This window comes from Carlito syrichta, unplaced genomic scaffold (assembly GCF_000164805.1).
Source record: "Carlito syrichta isolate Samal-C Ts95f unplaced genomic scaffold, Tarsius_syrichta-2.0.1 Scaffold288925, whole genome shotgun sequence".
In the NCBI taxonomy this organism is placed as follows: domain Eukaryota; kingdom Metazoa; phylum Chordata; class Mammalia; order Primates; family Tarsiidae; genus Carlito; species Carlito syrichta.
In genome coordinates, this window is record NW_007233021.1 from 3,324 (window position 1) to 23,219 (window position 19,896).

The following is a 19,896-nucleotide window of genomic DNA, read 5'->3' on the forward strand; positions in this document are numbered from 1 at the left end:
TGAAATCTCCAGAGACTAATGCCTCCAAACAGCTCAGGTGTCACCTCCTCCAGAAAACTTTTCCCCTCCTCTTTCCTCCCCTCCTCCTCCCCTCCTTGCTCTCTCTATCTCTCTCTCTCCACCTCCACACACACACATACTGAGAGAGAGAGAGAGAGAGAGAGAGAGAGAGAGAGAGAGAGAGAGAGAGAGAAACCAACAAGCTGACTTACCTATTTCCTGTTTGCCTGAAGGACAAGGATGGAGTCTCTGTCTTTTATTCCCAGAGGCTGACTAGACCATACATCAGAGTAAGTGCTCAGAAAATGCTGAATGAAAACAAAGGGAAGCCGGCTAGGTGACTCAGCCTGTAATCCCGCACCTTTAGGAGGCTGAGGTGAGTAGATTGCCTGAGCCCGTGGGTTCAAGACCCGCCTGGGCAGTGAGACCTCATCTCTACAATAAATCAGAAAATCAGCCGGGTGTGGTAGCCCATGCCTGTAATTCCAGCTACTCGGAAGGCTGAGGCGGAAGGATCACTGGAGTCCAGCATGCGAGGCTGCCGTGGCCGGGAGCCGCCAAGTGACACTCCAACTCAAAAAAAAAAGAAAACAAAGGGAAGCTGAAACAATCTCCAGATCTCCAGGGAAGCAGGACCCGGGAAGGAGAAAATCAACCCAGCAGGGATAGGTGCTTAGGGAGTCAGTGTCCTTCCAAATTGCCATAAAGAACTGCTGTGAAGATGATAAAACAAATCTGAGGAGCTAGAAGGAGGAAAAGATGTCACAAGGCAGGAAAAATATTTGAAACTATAGGATAAAACTCCCTTAAGTGATCTCGTCCCACTGGAATGAACCCCAATGCCCAGGACAAATTAACACAAAAACAAGAAGTTACTGAAATCAAGATGGGTTACCTGGCTTCTTCCCTGCTACTCTGTGCCCCAACCACTACCACCACCACCCCCATCATCCCTGCAAGTAGACATCCAGCCACTGACTCAAGCCTTCAAGAAAGAAGAAATCTAGCATCTTACTGTGTGGAAATAAACAGGAGGAAAGCTGCATAGCCTGTGGGAAAACTAAGAGGTAAACAGGACAAGACACTGCACTTCTGTGTCCCTGGAGGCCTAGGGACACAGCAGGGATTTTAACTGAAGAGTATGACTCTGACAGGGTAAGAAAGTACTAGGGAGAGGAGCTGTAGTTGGCCAAGTGCAAGGGAAGCCGCCACCACCACTCACACCACATGGCAAGCTGTTCTCCAGGAATTAATATGAGACACAGACAGAAACCCAGGTCCTATGCAGGCTCAACTGTAAAAGCTCCCTTTAGGTTCCCACCTGCTGAGAGACACTTCTGAGCTCTTGCAGAGCCACAGTATCCCACTGTGTCTGCCACCCAGTATTCTCAAGAAGGGACCCTCAGCTTCAGGGGACATTCTAGAAAACTCTGTCTCTGAAAACAAATGTGTCTGATTTCTGGATCAGGAAAGGAAAGGTACACAGCCAATACTTCCCCCTTTTGACCCATGTATTGAAAAATTTCAATGTCAGACAGCCTTTGATGCTTTTTGTCCCTTCAGATGAACTCTATTCTGATGTTTCCTTAAATCCACTTCCTAACAGAGCAGAGCAGGATGCAGTTAGAAGCACAGGCTCTAGAGTCTGCTCCCAGGTTCAAAGCCCGACTCCAATACTTGTTGTGTGAACTTAGACAAGCCACTTTTCCTGCAAACCTCTGTTTCCCCATCTTAAAATGGGAACAGTAACAAATCCTTACTGATTGGGATGTCATAATGAATAAATGAGATTATACAGGTAAAGTATTCACATGAATAGCTTATTATTATTATTTCTGCAGTTGTTATTACTACTAGTACTGTATAAAAAGTCTTCAGTTAGAAAATCTTTAATAAAATAAGATTTGAAATCCAAACTATACTTATACCAACATCAAAAGGGCATTTTAGAGAAAAGAAAGAGTTCTTTAATGGGCAGGGGATGACACATATGCATATAATAAATCTCCAGATTTACAAGAGACCATAAACTTATTCATTTACATCCACCTCAGAAGTCACAGAAATGTTAAGAGGAGTAATGAGTCAGAGTTACCTTTATCTGATAGCCTACAGACAAAGTCCTTCCAATGAAATGCATATAAACACAAAAAGTTGGATAACAAATCCAAGTGGTTCTTTCATTCCAAAGACTTCAGGGAAAGAACCCTGGAGCCAGACTCACAGCATGTGGGCAAGTCTCCATACATCTCTAAAATTAACACTTTCACTAAATTTTCTCCACATGGGATAGAATTGTTCTGCCACTGTCTGAAAACGAGTATGTATGTCTTCTTTCATTGTGAGAGGTTTCTACATAAGATGCAGAAATTACCAAGTCTACAGCTATTGGAAAATGTTGGCTCATTTTATAGCTGCTGGCATAGTTTTCCCCAGTGATTTAAGTTTTACTCCTCTGGCCATAATGAATCAAATCTGTGTGTTTGTACAACATTTCTACTTTCTTCCATCCACCTAAATATTTCTGCTGTGAGTGTAATGTGTGTTACTCTACTCTGCATAATTTTCAGGTGACAAGGTTTTATCCTAGCAGTAGAAATTATTATAAAATTTAAAATATATACTGGAAAAAACATCTGTAAGGGCATATGCTTCATTCATATGTGCCAATTTGAGCATGTCCTAAACATCTGCACATTTCATCAGTTTACACTAGACAGCCCAGTCTAGTCATGGACATGCTCTTCTACCTGCCAACTACCACCAAGTCTACTAAACAAAAGAACTAGTACATCCAAAATTCAAAAACATAAAGAAGTGACTGCTGATGCTCCAGAAAGAGCATTTCCCTTCCAAGTCAATCTTGAATATACCGAAATGTTCTTACTCAACATAAAAACACACAACCAAGACATTGTCCATACTGAATTAGGAAGTTTATTAGGCTCCTAATTTCCATGTCTAGAACGTGAACATGGATTTACATGCATTGTCTCGTTTTGTGGATCTTACATGCATGTAGTCTCAGTCAACTGGACCTTGGATTCTACTTGTCAGTAATTTACAGTTAGCTCAATGTGAGTAAATGACAAACACAGAATGACACATAAGCTGCAGCAACGAATCCCACCCAGTACCATTGACCTTATATTTCAAAACCATATTACAACTCTCTCTTGTAAAAAATAAATTTCAGAACAAGGCATTTAATTGACCTCACTGAGAAAAATAAAGACAGTTCTATCATTTCGGAATTCAGCAAAGAATGTCCAACTATGGCTGAAAGGTACACCCTGAGAATTAAATGATTTTAATGAACCCATTGAGGTTTATAAAGCTGTGTTAACCTAATGTCAGGAAGAGACTCGAGATACAGGCACAAACATCCCTGCTCATTTTGCTGTGCAATTATCCAAGGATGTGGTGTTACAAACGTCCTCATTGTCTTCAATGCTTGAAGCATCTGTGGAGTCAGGATCGCTCATCACAATGCCTACAGACGATAGACTGGTAATGAAGGCGTGCATCCGTTGTGCATAAATATCCCTAATGTTAAAGTAAGGTAGCTCATGACACTTCTCTGGTGGGTCCTCACTGCATTGGTCCACATCAATGTCTTTTTGCTTCTGGTAGTACTTGGAAAATTTGTTGAAGATGATAGTTATAGGAAGGGCCACTACCAAGATGCCGCAGATGATGCATGAGCTGGCGATGAGCTTCCCGGCCAAGGTGACCGGGTGGGTGTCTCCATAGCCCACAGTTGTCATGCTGATGGTGGCCCACCACCAGCAGATGGGGATGCTGGTGAGGCTGGATGTATGGTCATCTTTCTCCACAGAGTAGATAAGCACAGAGAAGATGGAAATTCCCACAGACAGGAAGAGAAGCAGCAGTCCAACTTCATGGTAGCTATGTCTTAGTGTGGCACCTAGAGACCGAAGTCCTACTGAGTGCCGGGCAAGTTTTAGAATTCGGAAAATCCTCATAAGCCGCAGAATCTGGACTACCTTGCCCATGTTCTCAATACCCTCACTCTCTTCTTCCTGGGTGTCTACTGCCAAAGTGGCATAGAAGGGAATAATGGAGACAAAGTCAATTAAGTTCAGAGGATTTTTCCAGAATTTCTTTTGACAGGGAGCAGCAACCAGACGGATGGCAAGCTCCCCAGTGAACCAAGTGATGCATGCAATCTCCACTCCTTCCAACACAGGGTCATCCACTTCTCCATCCTCATTCTGGAATTCTGACATGCTGTGGATGCACATGGCCACAATGGAGGCCAGCACCACACTCAAGGAGGAGATGGCAATAAGCTTAGCAGACAGGCAGTATGCTGGGTTTTCCATTCTAATCCAGATTTTCTTCCGGAGAGAACCAAACCGCAGTTTGTCAAACTTCTCCAACTCTTTCTCAAACAGAGACGACTCTTCAAATGAGGAATCGGTACTCACATCATGGCTTTTCTGGTCCCAGTCTTTCTCATGGCTTTCCTCCTTGCGTTCCTGGTAACGATTACTGCAGCAGGAATCAATGAAGAGCTCATTGATGCCCCAGTATTCGATCTCCTGGCAGAACGAGAACACACACAGCTCCTCCATGACATGCAGCTTCCCCGTGTAATAAAAGTTCAAAACATATCTGAACAAAGAGGGGTTCCTATCAAAATAGTACTCCTTATCAGCCACACTGTAATCATCACACAGCTCCAGAATGGCCTCTTCAGAGTGGCAGGTAAGCAACTTCCCCAGTCTGGTATGAGGAAACCGCAGGAGGGTGCTTTGGTCAACAGACTGCTTAAAGCCCCCCACGTTCAAGTTGACAAGTTCCTCATCTTGTCCAGGGTGATGAAAAAACTCACCAAACACCATGGTGGATACAGGAAGCAGAGTGCTGGCTGGGAAGAGAGACGAGGAAGATCACACTACACCTGAAAGGAACAAAAGATGCTATTAGCACTCTGTCCCACTGTGCCTGGTCAAACTTATTTTTGATCTGTCCTTTCCAGTATGATGGGCTACATTAAAAGCAAAGCAGGAAATGCAATAAAGATAAAAACATTATTACACATTTTGGCTAGAAGAAAATCAACACAAAACAGATGTTTTCCCCCAAAACTTGGGTTTATAGATTCATTTTTTTAGGAAAGAGGAAAGACAGCAATATAATTTTTACAAACCCTAATTCTCCCTCTATTAAGCACCCAAATTTTACCTCCCTCCCTCATCCCCTCAAAACACAATTCATTTTAGATCACTTACAAAATAGAAGCATCTCCAGCATCTCAAACACAGGCTCTTCGTGTTTGGGAGTGAATACTCAGTTCAGATGTGATAACCTAGTTGCTGCCAGGCTCGAAGCTTATCCTTCCCTGTCTCCGAGGCTCAGTCATACCCCCAATCCACACATCATGTGAAGCTCAGCTCAGCTCTTTCAAAGGATATGGGTTTCCTTTATGTTCTACTCCTTTAAAAGTCAATGTTTTACCCCTTTAAGAGAAAGCACTACTCCCTATGTTTGGATGTGAACAATCAAGAGGATATAATTATCTCCCTGCCCTTAAGTACTTTATATCTTAACGATATCATTACACTTCATGGGATGATGTTTCAGGTACATCCTCATGAAAAGAAACTGACTTAGGAAAACCTTTTTAAGTTAATTGCACTATCAATTTTCTGACACAAACACTCTCCACTCCTCCTTCCCCTCACAGACAGTCTCCACACAGTTCTAATCTATAATTATCTTTCCACAGATCATCTACACTGGCCGAGCACATGGCCTGTTTTTAGTTCTGGCACTAATCAGAATGTGCCAAATCCATTTCTCAGAGAGAAAATAATGGCTTTTGACCATCACTCAATGCAATGATGCTTTCTCAGAGCAGATGATGCAGATAAAGGAGGAGACCATCATATACTGAGTCCCCATCAGGTACTATTGGATGCCTTCACACATTATGTCATTTAAACCTTCCAACACTATAAGGTAGGTGGATGGAAAATTCAGAGAGGTAGAGTCCAAGATCACACAATAGGCAAATGGTAGAGCCAAGATTTAAACCCAGTTTTAATTAATTCCAAAGTCCAATAATCTTCACTACATAATCTTCCCTCCCCATCTTCTTCCTTATTATAATCCAATAACCCAATGTGGGAAGTGCTATACCAGAGGTAAGTCAAGCAGCTTGGAGATTACCAAGAAGAGCAGTGATCCTTGGCTAGAGAAGCTTCATAGCAGAGCTTTCAAGCAGCTTAAATCTAGAAGGTTTAAGCAAAATCCACCAAAGAAAAAGGAAAAGGGCATTCCCACCAGAGGGCATCAAAGAGTAGGTAGAAGCCAGCCTGTGAAGGGCCTTGTATACCACTCTAAAGAGTCTGGATTTTGCCAGATGCGGTGGTTCATGCCTATAATCCCAGCATTTTGGGAGGCAGAGGCAAGAGGATTGTCTAAGCCCAGGGATTCAAGACCAGCTGGGGAAACTTGGCGAGACCTCAGTTCTACAATAAATCAAAAAAATTAGCTGGGCATAGTAGCAGCGCCTGTAGTTAGAGTTACTTGGATGGCTGAGGCAGAAGGATCACCTGAGCCCAGCAGGTCAAGGCTGAGGAAGCTGTGAGCATGCCACTTCACTCCAGCCTGGGTGACAGAGTGAGACTCTGACTCAAAAAAAAAAAAATCTGGATTTTATATCCTGTCACCAAGACCACTAACAGGTCTTAATCAACAAGTGGGCATAACTTTATTTGGAACTATGACTTAGAAAGACACAACTAAAATTTTAAAAAGACCCCACTGACAGCAGGGTGGAGACTGCAGAAGTCAAAGATGGGAGCAAGGAGGTAGGGTTGCACTAAAACATGTGACAGGAAGTGAAGATCCAGACTCACAGAGCAGCAGTGTATATGGCAAGGAAGTAACAAATTCAAGAGACGTTCATACACTTGGTGACTGGTTGGAAAGAAGGGCCAAGGATGCAGAAAGGCCAAAGGAGGATGTGTTTTTTAGTCTGCATAAGTGGGCACAGTAGCACCATTAAAGGAGGCAGAGAGGTCAGAAAGGAATTTCTTTCCCCTTATGTACATGGAAAGCCCAAGTTGTTCATAAGAGAGAAGAGATTCCTCCTCTGAAAAGGACGCACTAGAGGCCACAGCCTTAAAATACAACCATATACCATCCACTCTAAAAGGAAGTCTATATTGAAAAAGAATACATGGGTATTTGCCATGTAACCAGAGACCACAGCATGACTTGATGCACCATTTAATATATTCGCTAACCTCTTCAAAAGACTTGATTTTCCCCCCATCCTCCATCTGCTTCTATTTTTAGTTAGCCATCTACGTTAAAGGGCCTAAATCAGAGCTTCTGACTTGGTCCAAATATTTATGGAACTTCAGTCCTCTAAAAGCTGGCTCATGCTCATGGCAAGTAGAGTAGTAAAATGTTCCAAGGAACTAGGTAAGCGATATTAAGACCTTAATGGAACTTAACTTCTAATGAGTTTTCATCTCCTTGGCTACCCTGGAAGCCTATGATGACAGAAAGTCAGTGTCTGCCTTCATTATACATATGTGTCTGTGTATGTACATACACTGGGGGTGCCAAAAAAAGTATACAAATTTTAAGAGCTGTTATTTATGTATTACTTTCTGAAGTTGAATTGAATTATGGTAGCAATGTGTAATGTGATGTTCGCTCAAAAGATGGTGTTAATCAAATGAATGCTAGTGTCACCATGTGATAGGCAAGACAGTCAAAGAAAATGGTAGAAACACAGTTCTCATTTGACAAGCACAAAACCATTTTGAAGTGGTATTTGAAGTTAGAGAACATAGTGGAAGTACAACAACAATGAAGGCATGAATATGCAACAGAACCTCCAACACGCCTAACAACTGCATGCATTCATGATAAGTTTGAGACACATGGCACTGTGTATGATGTGCACAAGGGAGGATCCTGGAGGCCTCACATAGCAACAAGTCCTGTAGTCGTTCACTGTAATCAGAAGTATCTGGATGTTGATGGTAACCACTTTGAGTACCTCTTGGAATTGCAGAAGTCATACGTGACTTGTATTCATCTATTGTTATGGGTATACATTGAGTATTACCATTCTAATACAACTTTTTCCCTTCTTAAATTGTGTATACATTTTTGGCACCCTCTGTATGAGTGTGTAATCCAGTTCCCAATCTCTCTGCAGTCACTTCTCCAAAGAACACTTATCACTCATAATATCAGTCTTCCTCCTCTCTCCTCCTTGTCTTTTATTCACTTGGCACAGTGAAAGAGAGTTATGAGGTCTATCTATTCCAAAGTCTAATCATAAAAGCAACAAACATCATAAAAGTAACACACATCATAAAACTTGGAGTTTCTTGTGATGCTTTCAGAGAGAAAAAAAGCATCTCTGTCAGGAGCAAATCAAGCACTTCAGCTAAGAGGACAAGCTGAAATTCTCCAAGTCACAGTGGCCAGAGTCTCACTGCTGGTTTCCTCAGCTATATCTGGTCCACAGCAGCTAACTAGAAGGGAAGGTCTCAATGTTACACACTACAATAAGATTTGCTATATACAGACAGTCCCTTGTCAATCATGAACATTCCCTATACAGAGATGCAGAATAGCCAACAATATTGAAAAAGAAGAACAAAGTTGGAGGACTCATACATGATTTCAAAACGTATTACAGTGCCACAGTAATCCAGACAGTTTTTTGTAATATTGACAAAAAATAGACAAGAAGAACCATGGAACAGAATTGAGAGTACAGAAATATCTACGGGTTTGTATGTCAAATTGTCCATTTATTTTTTACAAGGGTGCCAAGACAATTCAATGGGGGTAAGAAGAGTCTTTTCTTTTTTTTTTTCCTGTATATATTATTTTAAAGATGTGGGGTACAATTCAGGATTAGGTGTACAAGTGGACATCATACAGGTAAAGTTTGGGCCTCCCTTTGGTCCCCACTTTGCCTGGTTTGAGATAGGGTACTCTTATTGATGTTATGTGCCCCACCCCCTCTGCCACCCTGGCAGTATTCCCCTACTGCCAATCCCTTTCTTATAGCATTATGGTGGTAAATGTTCAGGGTTCACTTATGAGTGAGAACATGTGGTACTCAGCTATTTGTTCCTGTGATAGATCACTGAGTATAATAGACTCTAAATCCATCCAAGTGGCTGCAAAGTCCATATGTAACACACTTTTTTACCCAGTCCAGTTTTGATGGGCAGCACAGTTGGTTCCATGTTTTTGTTATCGTAAATAGTGCTGGAATAAACATGCGTGTGCAAGTATCTTTTTTATAGAATGATTTGAATTCCTCTGGGTATATTCCTAGTAGGAGGATTGCTAGATCATATGGAAGGTCAATTTCTAGTTCTTTTAGAAATCATCACACTGTTTTCCACAGAGGTTAAACTAGTTTGCATTCCCACCAGCAGTGTAGAAGCATTCCCTATTCTCTCATCCTCGCCAGCATCTGTTGTTGGATGTTTTATTAATGATGGCCATTCTTACCAAAATTAGGTGGTATCTCAATGTGGTTTTGGTTTGCATTTCTCTGATGATTAGTGAGGCTGATCACTTTTTCATGTGTCTGTTGGCTGCTTGTATATCTTCTTCTGAGAAGTGTCTATTCATGTTTTCTGCCCACTTTGTAATGGGGCTGTTTTGTTGTTGTTGTTGTTGTTGTTTTTCCTTTGGCACATTTGAGTTCCTTGTAGATCCTGATGTTAGGCCTTTGTCAGATCTATAATTGGCAAATATTTTTCCCATTCTGTGGGCTATCTATCTCCACTCTCTTCATGGTTTCTTTTGCTTTATAGAGGTTTTTCAGTTTAATGCGATCCCACTTATCTATCTAATCTCTTATGGCATGAACATCCGGGGTTTTAATCAGGAATTGGTTGTCTACATCGATTTCTGTAAGGGGGTCTCCTGCATTTTCTAAGGTTCTTAAAGTTTGAAGTTTTACATTTAGATCCATTTAGAGTTGATTTTTTGTGTATGGTGTTAGGTAGGGGTCCTGTTTCAGTCTTTTGCATGTGGTCAGCCAGTTTTCCCAGCATCATTAACTGAAGAGGTTTTCCACTCCCCAGTGGTTGTTAGTGGAGGCTTTGTCGAAGATGAGTTGGTTGAGAAATTGAGGTTTTTGCTTCTGGAATCTCTATCCTGCTCCAGTGATCCATATGCCTGTTCTTGTACCAATATCAGGCTATTTTGGTTATTGTAACCTTGCAGTAAAGTTTAAAGTCTGGAATTGTGATAACTACCACTTTGTTTCTTTGACTGAGGATTGTTTTGGCTATTTGTGGTTGTTTATGTTTCCAAGTGAATTTCTGTATTGTCATTTCCATTTGTGAGAAAAATGATGTTGGTAATTTAATGGATATTGCATTGAATCTGTAGATTGCCTTTGGTAGGATGGACATCTTAACAATGTTGATTCTTCCTATCCATGAGCATGGAGTATTTTTCCATTTATTTGTGTCTTCTTGGATTTCTTTGAGCAGTGTTTTATAGTTTTCATTGTAAAGTCTTTGACTTCTCTGGTTAGTAAGATGTTGAGGTATTTCTTTTTTGTGTGGTTATTGTGCATAGGATTGTGCTTTTTATTTGGTTCTCTGCCTGTTTGCTGTTGGTGTATAAGAATGTGACTGTCTTTTTGCACATTTATTTTGTACCCAAGATTTTGCCAAAGTCCTTTATGAGTCCAAGGAGGTTTTTGACAGATTCTCTTGGATTTTCGAGGTATAGGATCATGTCATCAGCAATGAGGGATAACTTATCTTCTTCTTTTCCTATTTGGATACCCCTGATTTCCTTCTCTTGTCTAATTGCTCTAGCTAGGACTTCCAACACAATGTTGAACAGAAGGGGTGAGAGTGTCTTGTTCCGGTTTTCAGGGGAAATGCTTTCAGTTTCTGTACATTTAGCAACATGTTGGTTGTGGGTTTATCATAGATGGTGCTTACTATTTTGAGTTATGTTCCTTCTATGCCTAGGTGTTCAAGAGTTTTTATCAAGAAGAGATGCTGGATTTTACTGAAAGCTTTTTCTGTGTCTAATGATATAATCATGTGGTTCTTGTTTTTACATCTGTTGATGTGTTGAAACTACTGGATAGCCACATGCAAAAGAATGAAACTAGATGTCTATCCCACACCATATACAAAAAGTAACCTTAACAGATCAAAGGCCTACATGGATATGCCAAAACTATAAGACACTTAGAAAAAGACATAAGCATGAATTTTGTGACTTTCAATTAAGCAATGGATTCTAATATATGACACTAAAATCACAATAAAAGAAAAGAAAAAATAGGTAAATTGACTCCATCAAAATTTTGAATGTTTGTACTTCAAATGACACTATCGAGTCAAAGGATAAGTGACAAGAAAATGAAAAGACAACTCACAAAATGCAAGAAAATATTTGCAAATCATATATCTGATAAAGGTATAGTATCCAAGATGAGAAACTCTTACAACTCAACAATGAAAAGACAAATAAGCTACTCAAAAAATGGGCAAGTGATTTTAAAAGACATTTCTCTGAAAATATATAAATGGCTAAAAAATTCATGAAAAGATGTTCAGCATCAGTAGTCATTATGGAAATGCAAATAAAAATCACAATGAGATACTACCACTTCACACCACTACAGTGACTATAATCAAAAAATAATAGTAATACAAGTGTTGCATTATAATACAACAAGTATTGACAAGGATGTGAAAAATTAGAATCCTTATGTGTCACTGGTGGCAATAGAGAAAGGTACAGTCACTTTGGAAAGCAGTTTAGTTCTGTTCCTCAAAAAGTTAAACACAGAGCTACCATATGACCTAGTAATTTCACTCCTAGGTATAATCCCAAGAGAACTAAAGGCATATGTTCAAACAAAATATGTACTTAATAGCCAAAAAGGGCAATAACCCAAATGTCCATCAATTAATGAATGGATAAACAAAATGTGGTATATCCATGCAGTGGAATATTATTTGGACATAAAACAAATGGAGTATTGATATATACCACAACCTGGATCAGATTTGAAAACATTAAGTTTATGAAAGAAGCCAGACCAAAAAAAGGCTACATATTATATGATTACATTTATGCGACATGTCCAGAATAGTCAAACTCATAAAAACTAGGTTATTAGGTGCTGGGCATGGGGGGTGGGGACTACTAATAGGTCTGGGTTTCTTCTGAGGTTGATAAAAGTGTTCTGGAATCAGATGGCTGAAATAGTCTTATATATTAAATGCCTTTTAAAAAGGGTAGTAGTTTTTATCATATGTGAAGTATAACTCAATAATACTGTCACTTAAAAAATAATTCCAGCTATAAATAAAGAAGGAATAATAAAATTAAAATGTTTGCAGAAACTTTTCAGTTTGATGAGGTCCCACTTATCTACCTTATCTCTTATGGCATGAACATCTGGGGCTTTGATCAGGAATTGGTTGCCTGTTTCAATTTCCATGAGGGTGTCACCTTATTTTTCTAATATTCTTATAGTTTGAGGTTTTATGTTTAGGTCTTTGATCCACTTAGAGTTGATTTTTGTGTATGGTGATAGGTAGGGGACCTGTTTCAATTTTCTGCAGGTGAGCAGACAGTTTCCCCAGTGTCATTTACTGAATAGGTTTTCCTCTCCCCAGTGGTTGTTGGTGGAGGCTTTGTTGAAGATGAGTTAGATAAAAAATTGAAACCATCAAGAGAGTGGGGAGACAGCCCACAGAAAGGGAAAAATATTTACCAACTGTATATCTGACAAAAACCCAACAGGATCTACAAGGAACTCAAATGTGCTAAAAGGAAAAAAGCAAATGGCTCCCTTAAAAAATGGGCAAAAGATATGTATAGATAATTCTCAAACGAAGACATATGAGCAGCAAACAGATCAATGAAAACACGTTCAGCCCCACTAATAATCAAATAAATGAAAATCAAAACCACACTGAGATACTAGCTAACTCCAGTCAGGATGGCCATCATTAATAACTCAAAAAACAACAGATGCTGGCAAGAATGTAGAGAAAAGGGAATGTTTCTACACTCTTGGTGGGAGTGTAAACTAGTACAACCTCTATGGAAAACAGTGTGGTGATTCTTAAAAGTTCTAAAAATCGACTTTCCATATAACCCAGAAATCCCCTTCTAGGAATATACCCAAAGGGACTCAAATCATTCCACAAAAAAGATACCTGCGCATGCATGTTTATTTCAGCATTACTCACAATACCAAAAACATGGAATCAACCATACTGCCCATCGGAAGTAAACTGGCTTAAAAAGGTGATACATATACACAATGGAGTATTACACAGCCATAAAGAATGACAAAATTACAGACTTCACAGCAACTTGGATGGATGGATTTAAAGTCTATAGTACTCAGTGATCTATCACAGAAACAAAGAACCAAGTACCACATGTTCTCACTCATAAGCAGACCCTGAACATTAATCATAATACTATAAGAAAGGGATTGGCAGTAGTGGGACACTGTCATGGGAAGGAAGGAGGCGGAAGTACATACATCATCAATAAGGGTACCTGATCTCAAACCAGTTGAAGTGCAGACCAAAGGGAGTCCCAAACTTTACCTGTACAATTACCACTTATCTACCTAATCTCGAATTGTTCCCCACATCTTTAAAATTAAAATAAACAATTAAAATTTAATTTTTTTTATTTTGCAACTCATAATGAAATAATGGATCTAGGCAGTGATCATCAATGACTGTTAAAACCCAGATAAAAGCGGATGGGGAACTTCATGAGAGAGAGATCTTTCCTACAGTATCTGATTCCCCTGACACATCAAATAAGAGACACATTAAACAGATTCAATATATGGGCTTTGTATGGATCCTGACTCTAACCAGTCAAATGCTTAAAATACAATATATGAAAATCAGGGACACGAGAACACCAACTAGACACTTGATAATACAAAAGAATTATTGGTAATTTTTCAGTACCCCAATGGAAATGTAATTATGTTCTTAAAAAAGAGTCCTCATTTTTTGGAAATATATGCTAAAATACGTATGGATAAAATTCTATGTTTGGGAATCATTTCATAATAATACATGAGGAAGGTGGGGGTTACTGATCATACAAGATGGCCATGAGTTAACAATTTTTGCAGCAGATGATGAGTAGGTACACAGAAGTTCAATGTATTATTCTCTTCATTTTTGCACATGGTAAAATTCTCCATTTAAAATGGTTTAAGAAAAATGTGCTGAGAACCTTTTTTCATGCACTGTTGTGTTTTCATATGCACTATTATTCACCCTTTGATTCCCAGCAACTTGTGCAGTACATGGATACTAGCAGGCAATGAGTAAGTATAACTGAATGAATTAATCATCTCCTTTAATTCTCCAACAACCCTTAGTAGTAGGTCTTAGACTCACATGTTGCAAATGGGGAAACTTGAGGCTCAGAGTCTGGCCATAATGATTCCGTTTTTATGGAACCAACTCCTCCTACTGTGCCTCAAATATGAGTATTTAGATTATTTTTTAAATAGGAAAAAGTAGGAACTGTCTAATGTTCTCTTTCACATATTTTTTTAAATATAAAAAGGAGATTTTATTGGAGAAGCAGTTCTTTTTGTTATTTGAAAGATGTGGGGTGCAATTCAGGATTAGGCATACAAGTGATCATTGTACTCTTTGGTATATTTTATCAGCCATTCTGCAGGGTTGTTTGCAAGCTGAGGACATATGAGGACTTAAATCAGGCACATCTGGGGGTACAAAAGCATTTTTCCACTCTAAAATAGAAGAACTAACTGCTACTTTCATTCTCTTCCTAAAGCTAAGGGCTTAGACTCACTGTATCTATTCTTCTGCCTACTATCAACCCAAATCCTTCATGGTGAAAATACTATATATGGTATTTGGCCACCTTGTGGCTCTTGGTGTTTGTAAGATTGAAAAGAAAGACAACAATGTCAACAAAAATCCAAGATACTCACTGGCAGTTTAAAAGAAAGACTACATTGATTCACTTCTCTTTCATTGGCACCCTGCTAAAGTCTTTCCAAAGCCATTAACCTCTTATTCACCTCCTCTTGGCCCACTCCTGCTCTTTTTTGCTTCATGCTCTCAAACTCACTCTAAAAACACTCTCAAAATTGTGTCTTCTCAAGGCTGATACATACTTGTACACACATGTACATGGCTGCATTTGCTAATGAACTTGCTTTGCTCAAGAAAGTAACAAAAGTATAATGCAAGTCAGTTTTTCTCACTGGACATAACCACTTTTCAAAATCAATTCTGTAGGGCAATCCCTTCCAGGTCCCCTCCCACTGTGAGAGTTTTTCTGTCCTCTCAATAAATCCTGCTTTTAAAAAAATCAATTCTGTAAAGGTAAATAAAGACCTAGATTTGTTTTTCTTTCTCACTTATCCAAAAATCTACCTTAATCCTTTCATCAAAGAAAAAGTAGGCCATTTTTCAGCATTAATACTGTCATCTTTTTGGAACATTCTTCTGAGAGTTTCATTTCATTCTATTAAATTTATAAGAGAAAAAAATGTGGTACATATACACAATGGAATATTATGCAGCCATAAAGAAGGACAAACATACGAACTTTGCAGCAACTTGAATGAATTTAGAGTCTATCATACTCAGTGATCTATCGCAGAAACAAAGAGCAGAGTACCATATGTTCTCACTCATAAGTGGATCTGGAACAATTATAATACTATAAGAAAGGAATTGACTGTAGTGGAAGACTGCCGGGGGTGGGGGTTGAATTGGCAGTTAAGGGAAACTGCTAGGGGAGGGGGGTGTACCTCATCAACAAGGGTATCTGCATAATGATATACCTATAATGTATACCTAACCCTGAATTGTACCCCACATCTTTAAAAGAAAAAATTTAAAAGTTAAAAATAAAAGAAATAATATTGAATATGCTCACATATTAAAAAATAAAAATAAATAAAACACATTTGTATACTTAACCCTGAGTTTTACCCCACATCTTTAGAATAAAAAATTTTTAAAAAAATAAAAATAAATTTAGAAGAGGTTTTTAAAAAGGGTAGGTCATGCTAAATTCAATTTATGGCCATGTCTTGTGAGGATAGACAAAATAAAACCAAGCAAATGTAAACAAAGTTGAAAATCTAAACTCAATCCACATTCATGTCTCCTCTTCAGCACCCTCCAACCATTCAACCAGGCACTTCCCCTGGTAATAGTCTTCTTTTACAGCACCGTCTGAGCATCACAAGACTCCTATGTGGAGTTACAAGAGCCTTCTCTGTGGTGCAGCCAGGTCGACTAAGGAAACTTTAATGTAAATTGCAAAACTGGCCAGATAAACAGGCAAGAAAACTCTCTCATAAGTCTGTTCCACATCTGACATGCTCTGACAGCATGGGCCAACACACCAATGGTACAGGTTCAAGTAGTCTCCATTGTCCCAGATGACCCCATTTCAGAGCTCTTATAACCCGAACACAATTTCACATGCTGAACAAAACAAAAACAAAGCAAAACAATACAAAAACCACCATGTGCCTTTATTCATGCTGAACTATCAGAGGCAACTAGCAAAAAGAGCAAAAGGCTAGGACTTAAAAAACTTGTGTTTGAACTGCCTCTTCTGAGCTATATGACCTTGGGTGAGTAGAATCTTGATCTACAGAAGGAAGTGATAAACCCACCTTGAGGATAAAATAACAAATGCAAAAGTTTTTTGAAATCCTAAGGCACAAGACACATGTAAAACTTTATTCTACAAATAAGAGACTGATACCTTTATCCTAAAAATCAGAGACTGTATCATCTTTATTCTAGAAATAGGAGATCGATATAATAGCATTTCTATTTCCCCACTTCCTGCCCCTATTCCCTTCCCCTCTCCTGCTCCCTCCAACTAGTACAATCAAATTAAAATTGCACTCATTCCCTCTGGATTTCTATTTAGTGTGACTGCTCTTCTCCAGAAACTCCAGGAATCACTGTAATTCACACAGCTCATCTCCAAGCAAAGAATTGCTCAGCAGGCTGAGTGATTAAGTGAACCAAACAACCATCAAGCTGACACAGGAAAAATATGGACTTTACCACAAGAGGGGCCCCTAACCCTGCTGTAAATACTCCTTCACACTCCAACTGAGCCAGGTTGCATGGAGTCACGAACATATAATTGTCTGTAACAGAAAAGCTCTGGTATGCAGGGGAGGAAGTTTTAGAGAATTTAAATACACCTAGGTCAAATAATAGTTCTCCCTTCTCTACCTCTCCCACTCTATTCACCCTCTTCTACAGCAAATTTGTGTAAATCTTTATTTTAACACATATAACAAGCTGGTATAATGTTCTCTACAATCGCCTCATTCCCATAAGTCTGATTGTTGCTCACTTTCTAGACTCTAAGCTCCTCCATGGAAGTGATAGTGTATTGTCCTCTTAACCACAGCCATTTATGCTAATTGCTGCCCATAGTCTAGTAAATAATATTTGCCTTCATCTAGAGGAATTAACAAAAGCTATCACCACTTTATCAAAGAGCTAGTAGAATGACCTAGACCAGGCACGGCAAAAATGAATACCTCTAGTGGCCAATCAAGTCAAACAAATGGCTTGGTTTGGGACTTTGCTGAAGTATCTGTGCTTGTCTAAGAGCCAAAGGCGACTCAACATTGAGGGCTGCTTTGGAAAGAGAGGCCAAGTATAGACATATCATTCAATGTACCAGGAGAACCCAGAAAGCCTGATTTTTACGTGGGATATCTCAATTTTAATTAGAATTGATTAGCATATTTTAAACATTATGTGGCTTAGACAAAAGTGTACCTCTGGGCCAGGTACTTCGGATAAGCTACCTAGTCTGTGATTTGAGCCAGATTTGGGTCAATTCCAGTTCCATAGCACCCATTTTAAGCTAGACTAGTGCAAATAGAATCTAGTCACAATAACGGCAGCTTTACTCTTTAGGCAGGAACTATAAATGTCAAAGAAGGGGGAGGAAATGTGGACCACAGAGTTGTCTAAATTTGGTCTTTGATGTTCCCCCAATAAAATTCAACCTAATCCTTCCAGAACAATGCTCCTTCTCCTTAGTCTTCTGTCCCAGCTACCCAATGGATTTGACAATCAGAAGAGTCTAAACTTCACCTTTGCCACTCTACTGTAAGGGTCCTTCTCCCTCTCCTCTTCCTTTGATAAATAATGGATGCCAGAGAAAATGAAAAAGAGAAAGGCAACTCTTACCCTTGAGGTGGAGACGCCACACACTTTGCCTTCATCCTGCCCAGGGGGACGTCCATCGTCATCCAAGAAGCTCCACCCTTCTCCCTTCACTGGAACGTGGGGTGCACATAGGCATTTAGTGGCCAAAAAGAAGAGGAGATTCTTGTTATCTGGTTGTACAAGTCAAAGCAATCACTGGAAAATCACTCTCCCCTGTAGAAAAAAAATCAGCCAAGTTATAACTCTAAGAAAGAAACACACAGAAGACATTCTATCTCAGACTCAGCTCTGAGAATTTTACTAATTAGAACCAAATCTGAGACCCCATCTATTTTTAGACCCAAATCTGAGAGACTTATCTAATTTTCGCAAGGGTCGGGAGGTCTTTTTCTCTCTGTGGACCATCACTCCTGTTACATGGATGAATGAACAGACACATGCCTAGGCTTAAAGACACTCAGAACCTGACTGTAGAGGAATACTTGGTATTCCTCCACTGACACAGGTCATTGAAACATCCAAAGATAAAACCAGGCACTAGAGTCAGGACAGCAGTCACTCATTCCCACACAGTTTCTTATAGGAGTGTTATTCTCCCTGTCAATTCATCAAGGATATACTTATAAGCTTCTAAATGAACAATGTTAATCCATTTCAGAGACCAACTTCTGGGCATTAGTGCCCTAATAGAATTAACACTGCTCCTCTAATTCGAAATCAATAGATTTCAAAGTCTTGCCAATTCAATTTTGCTTTATTTGCCCACTGTTAAATTTCACAAATCAGAAGCAGTTGCTAACACAGAGTCCTCTGGTTACTGTGTGTGGAGTCTGTGGTGGGGGAGGGGGTTAAGTTTGTGTCAAAACAAATAAAAATAAAAATTTCAGTTTCACTTTCTGAATAAATTAAAGAAAGCAAAAAAGTTTCAATTCCCAACAAGGTAAGCCTTGCCTCATGTTGACGCAGTCCCATAGATTTGTGCTAGCATCTAAACATCCATTCATCGATTTTCATGTTTTCCAATCAACACCAGGTCCAAAAGGGGTGGGGGAGAGGGAAAAGAAGAAAATATTGATTCTGAGAAAAAGACATGAAACAAGTGCCTCTGGCTATGTTGTAATTAAACAAACATCCATTGTGGTTTCAGATGTGCTGGGCATTATCTTAGGCACTGGTATTATAAATCAGATGCAGTATCCTGTCCCTAACACTCCAAGAGCTCTTAGGCCCCAAACCGAATAAACAGGTAACGGTGTCCTATCAGCACCATGGGAGTAAGAGACAGGGAGCAAAGCAAGAACACAGTTTCCAAGTTTGTCCCAACAATGGGCAGAGCAATACTTCACATTCAGTCATTGCAAACAGGTAAATTCTCACCTCTAACAGAGATAACAATGAGAAAGATCCAGAAATAAAATGCAACTCCACCCAAAAAGAACTTCTAAAATGGAACTCATGGCATAGGAAGTGGAGAAATCTCCGCAGGGATAAATAAAATCAATTCAGGAGCTAAAGTTCTCCTCCTCCTCTTCTATCTCCTTCTCCTCCCCCACCCCTCCTAAATAAAATCAATTCAGAAGCTCTAAGTTCTCCTCCTCCTTCTCTTCCTCCTTCCTCCTCCTCCTTCTCCTCCACCTCCTCC

The 19,896-nt window shown here is 39.5% G+C and overlaps 1 protein-coding gene across 2 annotated transcripts in view; it reads right to left on the bottom strand.

The window, feature by feature from the left end:
• Positions 1-2,917: 2,917 nt before the first annotated feature.
• KCNS3 (potassium voltage-gated channel modifier subfamily S member 3) overlaps positions 2,918-19,896 on the bottom strand; it is a 39,578-nt gene continuing 22,599 nt past the window's right edge. For both annotated transcript variants that reach the window (XM_008054001.2, XM_008054000.1), the window contains exons 2-3: positions 18,276-18,467; positions 2,918-4,927 (exon numbers count right to left, since the gene is read on the bottom strand). In XM_008054001.2, the coding sequence (XP_008052192.1) occupies positions 3,393-4,868 (1,476 nt within the window). In that variant the 5' untranslated portion in view covers positions 4,869-4,927; positions 18,276-18,467 and the 3' untranslated portion in view covers positions 2,918-3,392. The remainder of the gene's footprint in view (positions 4,928-18,275; positions 18,468-19,896) is intronic.